General features: G+C 33.0%; 1 protein-coding gene across 1 annotated transcript in view; it reads left to right on the top strand.

Moving 5' to 3' along the window:
* The window catches only part of LOC130894535 (uncharacterized), a 36,942-nt gene extending 26,179 nt beyond the window's left edge, over positions 1-10,763 (top strand). The window contains exon 3 of the mRNA XM_057801417.1: positions 10,603-10,763. Coding sequence (XP_057657400.1) covers positions 10,603-10,763 — 161 coding nt within the window. The remainder of the gene's footprint in view (positions 1-10,602) is intronic.
* The last annotated feature ends 612 nt before the right edge of the window (positions 10,764-11,375 follow it).

The following is an 11,375-nucleotide window of genomic DNA, read 5'->3' on the forward strand; positions in this document are numbered from 1 at the left end:
TTCGAACAGTTTTGGTGTGATAATCCTATTTATATTCTACAGATTTACATGGCTTTTTGTTCTCTTTAGCTCTAGCTCTATCTTCAAAAAGTAAGTAATTTAAACATCGCTAGTGATCAGTACCAAGTATTAGTTAGTATTCAATTTAGATTTTTCAGAAGAGTGTCGTTTCAAAACAAATATTCGGACAGTTTTGGTGTGATAATCCTATTTATATTCTACAGATTTACATGGGTTTTTGTTCTCTTTAGCTCTATCTCTTTCTCCTAAATGGAAGTAATTTAAACATCGCTAGGGATCAGTACCAAGTATTAGTTAGTATTCAATTTAGATTTTCCAAAAGAGTTTCATTTCAAAACATATATTCGAACAGTTTTGGTGTGATAATCCTATTTATATTCTACAGATTTACATGGCTTTTTGTTCTCTTTAGCTCTAGCTCTATCTTCAAAAAGTAAGTAATTTAAACATCGCTAGTGATCAGTACCAAGTATTAGTTAGTATTCAATTTAGATTTTTCAGAAGAGTGTCGTTTCAAAACAAATATTCGGACAGTTTTGGTGTGATAATCCTATTTATATTCTACAGATTTACATGGGTTTTTGTTCTCTTTAGCTCTATCTCTTTCTCCTAAATGGAAGTAATTTAAACATCGCTAGGGATCAGTACCAAGTATTAGTTAGTATTCAATTTAGATTTTCCAAAAGAGTTTCATTTCAAAACATATATTCGAACAGTTTTGGTGTGATAATCCTATTTATATTCTACAGATTTACATGGGTTTTTGTTCTCTTTAGCTCTATCTCTTTCTCCTAAATGGAAGTAATTTAAACATCGCTAGGGATCAGTACCAAGTATTAGTTAGTATTCAATTTAGATTTTCCAGAAGAGTGTCGTCTCAAAACAAATATTCGAACAGTTTTGGTGTGATAATCCTATTTATATTCTACAGATTTACATGGCTTTTTGTTCTCTTTAGCTCTAGCTCTATCTTCAAAAAGTAAGTAATTTAAACATCGCTAGTGATCAGTACCAAGTATTAGTTAGTATTCAATTTAGATTTTTCAGAAGAGTGTCGTTTCAAAACAAATATTCGGACAGTTTTGGTGTGATAATCCTATTTATATTCTACAGATTTACATGGGTTTTTGTTCTCTTTAGCTCTATCTCTTTCTCCTAAATGGAAGTAATTTAAACATCGCTAGGGATCAGTACCAAGTATTAGTTAGTATTCAATTTAGATTTTCCAAAAGAGTTTCATTTCAAAACATATATTCGAACAGTTTTGGTGTGATAATCCTATTTATATTCTACAGATTTACATGGGTTTTTGTTCTCTTTAGCTCTATCTCTATCTTCAAAAAGGAAGTAATTTAAACATCGCTAGTAATCAGTACCAAGTATTAGTTAGTATTCAATCTAGATTTTCCAAAAGAGTGTCGTTTCAAAACAAATATTCGAACAGTTTTGGTGTGATAATCCTATTTATATTCTACAGATTTACATGGGTTTTTGTTCTCTTTAGCTCTATCTCTATCTTCAAAAAGGAAGTAATTTAAACATCGCTAGTAATCAGTACCAAGTATTAGTTAGTATTCAATTTAGATTTTTCAGAAGAGTGTCGTTTCAAAACAAATATTCGAACAGTTTTGGTGTGATAATCCTATTTATATTCTACAGATTTACATGGGTTTTTGTTCTCTTTAGCTCTATCTCTTTCTCCTAAATGGAAGTAATTTAAACATCGCTAGGGATCAGTACCAAGTATTAGTTAGTATTCAATTTAGATTTTCCAAAAGAGTTTCATTTCAAAACATATATTCGAACAGTTTTGGTGTGATAATCCTATTTATATTCTACAGATTTACATGGGTTTTTGTTCTCTTTAGCTCTATCTCTATCTTCAAAAAGGAAGTAATTTAAACATCGCTAGTAATCAGTACCAAGTATTAGTTAGTATTCAATTTAGATTTTCCAAAAGAGTTTCATTTCAAAACATATATTCGAACAGTTTTGGTGTGATAATCCTATTTATATTCTACAGATTTACATGGGTTTTTGTTCTCTTTAGCTCTATCTCTATCTTCAAAAAGGAAGTAATTTAAACATCGCTAGTAATCAGTACCAAGTATTAGTTAGTATTCAATCTAGATTTTCCAAAAGAGTGTCGTTTCAAAACATATATTCGAACAGTTTTGGTGTGATAATCCTATTTATATTCTACAGATTTACATGGGTTTTTGTTCTCTTTAGCTCTATCTCTATCTTCAAAAAGGAAGTAATTTAAACATCGCTAGTAATCAGTACCAAGTATTAGTTAGTATTCAATTTAGATTTTTCAGAAGAGTGTCGTTTCAAAACAAATATTCGAACAGTTTTGGTGTGATAATCCTATTTATATTCTACAGATTTACATGGGTTTTTGTTCTCTTTAGCTCTATCTCTTTCTCCTAAATGGAAGTAATTTAAACATCGCTAGGGATCAGTACCAAGTATTAGTTAGTATTCAATTTAGATTTTCCAAAAGAGTTTCATTTCAAAACATATATTCGAACAGTTTTGGTGTGATAATCCTATTTATATTCTACAGATTTACATGGGTTTTTGTTCTCTTTAGCTCTATCTCTATCTTCAAAAAGGAAGTAATTTAAACATCGCTAGTAATCAGTACCAAGTATTAGTTAGTATTCAATTTAGATTTTCCAAAAGAGTTTCATTTCAAAACATATATTCGAACAGTTTTGGTGTGATAATCCTATTTATATTCTACAGATTTACATGGGTTTTTGTTCTCTTTAGCTCTATCTCTTTCTCCTAAATGGAAGTAATTTAAACATCGCTAGTGATCAGCACCAAGTATTAGTTAGTATTCAATTTAGATTTTCCAGAAGAGTGTCTCAAAACAAATATTCGAACAGTTTTGGTGTGATAATCCTATTTATATTCTACAGATTTACATGGGTTTTTGTTCTCTTTAGCTCTATCTCTTTCTCCTAAATGGAAGTAATTTAAACATCGCTAGTGATCAGCACCAAGTATTAGTTAGTATTCAATTTAGATTTTCCAGAAGAGTGTCTCAAAACAAATATTCGAACAGTTTTGGTGTGATAATCCTATTTATATTCTACAGATTTACATGGGTTTTTGTTCTCTTTAGCTCTATCTCTTTCTCCTAAATGGAAGTAATTTAAACATCGCTAGTGATCAGTACCAAGTATTAGTTAGTATTCAATTTAGATTTTCCAGAAGAGTGTCGTTTCAAAACAAATATTCAAACAGTTTTGCTGTGATAATCCTATTTATATTCTACATATTTACAGGACTTTTTTCTCTCTTTAGCTCTATCTCTAACCTCTCTTCCTAATGTTGGCATCTCGAAACTACATTTGAAAAGATATGTAAGGTGGATTCATAAACTTTAGTAGGTCGTTGTGAATTTCTCAAATCGATTTGATGAAACAATATTTTTTCACTAAATACTTTTTAGTATTATTTGAGTTACTGATCGCCGTCATTTCGTTTCAGTGGGCCTATTATACAAACAATATATGGACGAAAATAAAAAAACCAATAGCCATTTTTTGAAATTTTCAATTTCTGTTTAATAATTAAACAAACTTCATTTGCAAGAAATTTCCGCACAGTTTCGAATCAAATATTGTGATTGCATCATCGGATTTTTCTGGTAGTCAATCAAAGTTGTGTAATTTGAACATTGACCACGATTTTAATGAAACTCTCATACTCACCTTCGGCCACAAAAATGCAAAATAGGACAAATGTAAAATGAAAATTCAACTAGATAACCACAGAAACGAACAACAAAGTTCGTACAGGAAATTAAAAATCATTTCACTGAGCTACGTCGAACCCTTCCACAAATAATATATTATTTATATACAGTATGTTTATAAAAATCGTAACTCCCTTATCTGGCCGGTGACTGATGGTATTGAGATTTGATATGTAAGATGGAATGAAGTTGAGGACTCTAAATATGGAAATAAAATGCGAAAACAGCTGTTTAAACCACTACAAATTACTGCAAGTAGGACTAGAAGAAAAATTCTCGCTCTTTCAAGCAATCTCAAGTTTATAAACATCGGCTAAGCGGAACCAAATTCTGTTTTTTTATTTTATTTTTTAATATACGCCCTCTAGTAGTTGTAGACCTAAAATTCAAAAAATAATTTCTACGTGTTTTTCAGGACCGCTTTTTCTAACCTGAAGCTGCATTATAATTCGATCCTGAGATATGTTCGACTACCGTTCCTTGTTGCCTACCCTAGTACCCTGCACTAGAACGCTAACAAAGCTCTGGAAAGAAGTCATGCTATCAAATGATGTATGGATATTACACAGAGCTGTAATAGGAATATACGGGTACAGAACCAAACACTGAAAGATGAAGACGCTAGGTTTAGTTAAGAATAAAACGTGCAGACTATAGAGTAGACGAAAATAACTCTATCCACATTCTCTTAAAGTATAAGAGACTACAGAGCTTAATAGCATTACGATTACGATTACATATCTCGATTATTCAGAAAAAAGTGACAGCCAAGCTCAGCAATGGCTTCAAAAGTGTTATCCAGACTATATTCAATAAAAAAAACCATTTGTTATTGATTCGCCGAATTTAAACGTGATCGTATAGACTCCGCTGATGGTCAACGTTCTGGTCGTCCAATTGAGGTGGTTACTCCAGAAAACATCAAAAAAATCCACATATTGATTATATATGATCGTAAATTGAAATTGCGCAAGATAGCCGAGGTTGTGAAGATAACAGAAGGCACTGTATTTATAATTATGCATGAACATCTTACCATGAGAAAGTGGGTTTCGCGTTTACTCATAGTCGTTCAGAAACAACAACGTGTTGATGATTTCGAACAGTATTTTGCCATGTTTACACGTAATGAATCAGATTTTTTGCGTCGATATGTGACAATAGATGAAGCATGGATCTAACACTTTACTCCGGATTCAAAACGATCATCATCTGAGTGGACTGCCGCCGGTGAACCACGTCCGAAGTGTCCAAAGGCACGACAGTTAACTGGGAAGGTTGTGGCCTCATATTTTGGAATGAACATGGAATATTGCTCATCAACTATCTCCAAAAGGAAATGACAATCAATAACGAATACTACATAGAGTTGTTGGATCGTTTCAATGCAAAAACCAAGATAAAACGAAAACAATGTCGAAGAAAAAACCACTGTTTCAGCAAGACAATGCACCGATTCACAAGTCGATGGCAACGATAGTTAAATTGATCGAATTACCCTTCGAATTGCTTTCTCATCCACCGTATAGTCCAGATCTAGCCCCCAGTGACTACTGGCTATTTGCTGATCTCAGAAAAATGCTTGCCGGTAAGAAATTCAACTAAAATAAGAAGTAATCTACAAGTACTACAAGTACGTTATCGAGAAGCGTTGGAATGATTGTATTGCTCTTGAAGGAGATGAATAAAATCGATTTTCGCTAAAAAAATTTCTTTATCTTAATTAGTCACACGATACGATGACCCTTTAATAAGGATTGTGTTAAATTACAGAGGTTTACAACATCACAGCATGAAACGTCTATTGGACAAATTTGTGCTAAATATCATTCTACGAGTGCAGTTTTTATGATATCATAAGTACAATCTGTACACAATTCACTATGATAAAAAACAACGATATTCATCAAACTTTTTTTGATATGTACAGTAAATTAAAATTCAAACCACTACAATGTGTATGTAGGAGGAACGGGGATGTGTTTTAATTGTTTTTTGTATTTTTTTTGCCGGACATTCAAACAATATTATAAAGGATTATTAAAATATTGACCGCAACTCGAATGGTTTCATATCGGCAATGCGATAGGTTTAAAAAATTAATTAACTGTTTTGGAGTTGAGGTAACACATGAATTCGTCTGTTGTATTGTTCTCAATCATACATTTTTATGAGAGCTTCAATCAACCCATTCCCGAGTATCATACAATCTATATACAGAGTTGTAGAATAGAAGAATGGAAGCCAAACTTTTAATAATCGTGCGAAGCAATTGTATCTGAGTGAAACCAATAAACAAAACGTTGAGCTTTATAAACTATGATCGTTTCTTGAGAAAGTTGAGAAACTATAGACCCTAATTTGGAATTTGGAATTACCTTGAAGATAAACTAGACCTGTTAATTTAACTTAGCCGTTTTATACTAAATTTTCCCATCAATCAATCTTCAAATTTATTCCTGTTCTACTAAACTATAGAGTGAGTTGTAAGGAACTGTTCGTTAGCCCCTATTTAAGCAGCTCTTGCATTTAGCTTTCAAATGTATTCAACAATTTATTATTGGATACATTTTTTAACAATTTTACATTATTTATATTAATTTAGTTATGACCTAACCAGACATCAAAAGATCCCTCTTGAGATTCAAACAGTAGTCAACTATCATATTTTTATTACACCTATTTTGGTCCTAGTCAACGTAGGAATGTAAGAAGTGCACACTCGGGATATTTATTGTTGCCCAGAAAACCACACACAACATTTTTAAAGCTCATCCAAGCTAGTTTTCTTTTCTAATTCATACTTTTCTCAAAATTATTGTCTTCCATCAAAATTCGGATTTGTAGACCCACGAAAATTCCTGCCTTGATTGTTTCCGAGGTAATGCGGAGTAATTTTTCAAAAAGATACTTAAAGCAAGCGCCTTCTTTTAATAAAGCGGTCACAAATTGCTTCATCAATCCGAGCTTTATGTGCAGCGGTGATAGCAAAATCCTCTTAGGGTCATTCAACGGTTAATGCAGGATATTTTTCATACCAGCTACAAAATTCTGTCCACAATTTTTGTTTCCAGTGTTTGTCACGAGCTCTACTGTCCCATTCACATAAAAAGCACAGCATTTTCGTACACACCAGCTGTTGACCTAGCAGAAGACTGATATTGCCCAATAGGGTTCCTACATTTTCATATGTTTGGAGGCATATTTATTGCCATTGTGCAGAAGAACTTCTTCCAAACTTCTTTGAGAGAAATCAATCAAAAACTGTTTAAAGAAAATCTATTTTCATTTCGTCATAAATTTTTATGCAAGGTGATACAATTTGTATTGAGCCCTATGTATTATAACTCCTTGTATTTGAACATTTGGATCTGTTAATCTGTTTATTTTCCTCTTGCCTACTGTCTACTACTCTTGACTTATTAGCATCAAGTCAAAGATTAATGTCATCTGCCAAGGACCATTCTACTGGATTTAACCTATAACATTCCATTCTTTTTTCTTTGGATCCTATTTTTGGGGCTTTAGTTATATCATCCCTAACTATTTTGGCGACAGAGACTTTTGACTATGTTCTACATACTTTTACAGGCTATCCCAAACTGTTATATGAATGACACATTGTCAAAAGCTTTTGTGGAACTAGTTGTTTTATTATAAATACATAATCTTATACACTGTGTCTTCCCAAACCCACTTTGGGATTCGTCTAGTTGATCCTGGACTATTAGATCTTTCTGCAGTATGGTCCAGAAGTACCTGGCCTGACCTAGAGATAGCGGTAGTTGCTTGAAAAATTCGACTGTATTAAGAAGTAAATAATATAGCATAAGATTTCAGTTTGGAGAAGCCACGTTGTTTAGTATTTGTTTGGCAGCCATCAATAGTGAACTTTTTCACTGAATTTATAAACATAGATTGGACATCGTTATGTGATAGAATACTTTCATTTGAAAGGCATTAGCTCAGCAAATATAAAAGCAGAACTAGATTCTACTCTTGGTGAGATTGCTCCTTCGTTATTGGTTAGCAGAGTTTAAACGAAGCAGTGCGACCTGCAAAGACCAGCATCGCAGTGGTCGACTAAATGAGGTGACGACTTCCATTAATGCTGAAGAAAATCCACAAAGCGGAACTGGATGATCGGCGACAGAAAGTGCGCAAGCTAGCAGACATAATAGGCATTTTAAAAAGTGCAGTACATCGCATATTAACTGAAAATTTTGATATGAGAAAGGTGTGCGCAAGATTGGTGCCGCGTTTGCTCACAATTGAACCAAAACAGCGTCGTGAAAATGTTTCTATCGAGTGTTTGGCAATGCTTCACAGAAATAAAGCGCCGTTTCATAATCATGGATGAAACATGGGTCCATCAATTCACACCTGAAGCAAAACAACAATCAAAACAATGTACTGAAAAGGGAAATCGGCTTCAAAGAAGGCGATGATCGTTCCATCTGCAGAAAAGTTCATGGCGTCGATTTTTTGGGATGCGCGTGGGATAATTTCAATTGACTATATTGAAAAAGGAAAAACTATCAACGGCTAATATTATGCGAACTCATTGCAAGGCTTCAGCGAAGAATCAAGCAAAAACGACCGCATTTGGCTAAAGAAAGAAGTAGGAAGTGTTGTTTCATCAAAACAATGCACCAGCTAACACATCCATTATTCCAATGGACAAAATTAATGAATTAAAGTTTGAATTGCTACCCCATGCACCCTATTCTCCAGATTTTGGAGCTTGATGATTTTTATTATAAAAAGGTTATCGAACTTATTGAACATCACTAAAGGAGATTACGTTTTTTTCCAAAATTTTTGTGTAGTTCTTCAGGTACTCCTGGGACCATCCTCGTATTTGAAACAACGCTCAATAAAATGATTCTCTAGATACGTGAAAGTTTTTGATACGGGAACTACAAAGATGTAATCAAGAAGACTATCGATAATAGAAACTATTATCTAAATTATGTAATAACAGATTATTAAGTTTTTTGAAGGATCTCTATCTGAAGATAATAAAACAACTTATAGTATTTGCATGTAGATTACAAAATGTATCCAATGCTAGAAAACAAGTCTTGAAACAATTTATCATAATGCTAAGAGGCCTAATTATGTTGTAATTGCACCAAGAAGCCAACATGAAATTTATTTAGGTAATTTTATTCAACAACCGAGAAGATGATTTTAATTATCGACTTTGTAATTAAAAATACTCTGTTACATTTCAAAGTTTGAATTTATTACATTATAATTAATATCAATCTGAGAGAGTGGATGCTGAGGCCCTCCGGCATCATATTTTCGAGAAGAGGTGTGGCCTCTCATATGCATAACTTACTAACATAATAAATTTATAAGGATAACAAAAAAAAGATCCTTTCCAACATATCATTAATATTTAAGTATATAGTAGGGCTCTCTCGAGATATAGCAATTAATACGTTATGTTCAATACAAAGTCATTTAATTTTGAAAAATAAGAACTGCTAAATAAATTTTTGCTTTCGAATTTACTTTAGTTGACATGAAAACTTAGGTTAGGTTAGTATTTTTCAAAATATTAAAAAAGTGCTTTTACTACCAAAACCTATATAAAGCTCGTAAATTTATCGCATCGTGCAGGGCCGTACTACTATATTATTAACCTGGCATTTTCCTTATAGTTTGAAGAGAAATTTTAATTTGATTTTCATTGTTGTACCATTGTTGGGTTCAAAATTTAAATATGATGGGATTGTTGAATTTTAATTTTAAATCTATTAAATGATACAAAATATATTAATACATATATGTATTACATTTCGATACAAACCGCAACATGTCGAAACGTCTAATATTTACCCGTCTTTAAAAATAAAAAAAAACAATTTCTAAATCTTAAGACCTAAAATCAAAACTATTTTGAAGCATATTACATTTTATTCATTATTAGATATTATCTGGAAGTTTATTTGTGTACATACATCTATAGGAGCTCCGAATTTTTTTCACATATTGAATACAGTTTCTCCATTTTTCTGCGGTTACATTTTTACTTCCGCTTTTATAACCTCGATCTCAGCAATGTTCAAAGTTTGTGTATTATTGTGAGTCTGTACATCAGATTCTAATTTATGGGATATCAATTTTACCGGATTAAAAATTACTTCGTGATCTGCTTCCTTTGCAATTTTTTTACAAACGTTATCCTTTGAAAAATTATAATTTCTTATATGTGTCACGTCATGTCATAATACAGCAATTAATTTATTTTGGAACCAATCTTCTAAAACTACCGCGATTGTATGGGAGACAACCCATCCTTTACTGGGTGTATCATAGGAGCTCTACCAAGTTATCTAGGTAAATCATATGGTTTTCTGATCCAGCTGTTGATTTTTTTTTCGATTCTATTTTGAGTTTTGCAAGCGCCGTGACTCAATTTAACTTCCTTATTGTCCATTCTATTCAATAACAACCCCCAACGACGTAGAGCACGCCACCATGTTCTAGTGTATTTATTAATCAAACCATTCATTCTGAAAGAATTTTCCAAACTGAATTTTTCTTCCAATGAAAATCATTTTTCGTAGCCTCCCTCGACTAACTATTAATAAACACTTCTAACATCAATTTGTCTCGAAAGTCTAACATTTGCTGTTGCATGGCTCGAAAGGAATCGACACAGACAAACGTGTTGGGTGACTATTCATAACACAGGTCTACAACAAAAAACTAAAAGAGGGAATTTTTGGGCTAACTTGAAGTCACGAATAAATAAGTACAATTTTATTTTGATTATTGTTTTTAAATGTATACAGGTCATAACTTTCATTACTTTTGTTCGTGTAATGTGGAAGGGTATAATTCAAATCAACTATTCGTCCCATCCCCCATGCCAGTGCCCAAAGCCCCAGCTACCTTGGAAGAAATTTCAAGTTCTGACGAAGATGCTGCTGTACTTGAACCCGATGACAAATGAAGTTTTGAATTTGAATGTGAGAGCACTCCAAAGTTGTTTTACTAGGGCGAGCTAAATGATTTGGTAAGAAACTTGATTCTTCCCAAAAACGCTGCTGAGTTGCTTGGATCAAGAATCAAAAACGAGAACTTACTGTTGCAGGGAGTGTCTTCCTCATGATTTAGATATCGTTAGAAGTAGCTCACTTCCTACTCTGCCCAAGAGGACGAGTTGGTTTATTGTACCAATATTAAAGGCTTGATGAATACATTCAAGATCTCATACCAACAAGCACATAGATACTTCAAAAAGAAGACTTCTGTTTCACAATGGCGGTTTCTATGCTTCCGGTCATTCCATATACCCCAAGGAAACCTACAAGAACTTGGAATTGGTTCATTGCAAATTAAAATATAAAGACCACGATTGGCGATGGAGCGGTGATTTTAAAATCTTGGGCATGTTCGTCAAACAACAATCTGGCTTACCAAATTATCTTGCTTTTTGTGCCTATGGGATAGTAGAGACCGAGCAAATCACTGGAACAAAAAGTTTTGGCCTCCGATGAAGTTTAACGTTGGCGGAAAGAACGTCCTACATGAAACTTTGGTGCCTCCTCATCAAATTCTTCTA

The sequence above is a fragment of the Diorhabda carinulata genome, chromosome 5, assembly GCF_026250575.1.
Source record: "Diorhabda carinulata isolate Delta chromosome 5, icDioCari1.1, whole genome shotgun sequence".
NCBI lineage: Eukaryota > Metazoa > Arthropoda > Insecta > Coleoptera > Chrysomelidae > Diorhabda > Diorhabda carinulata.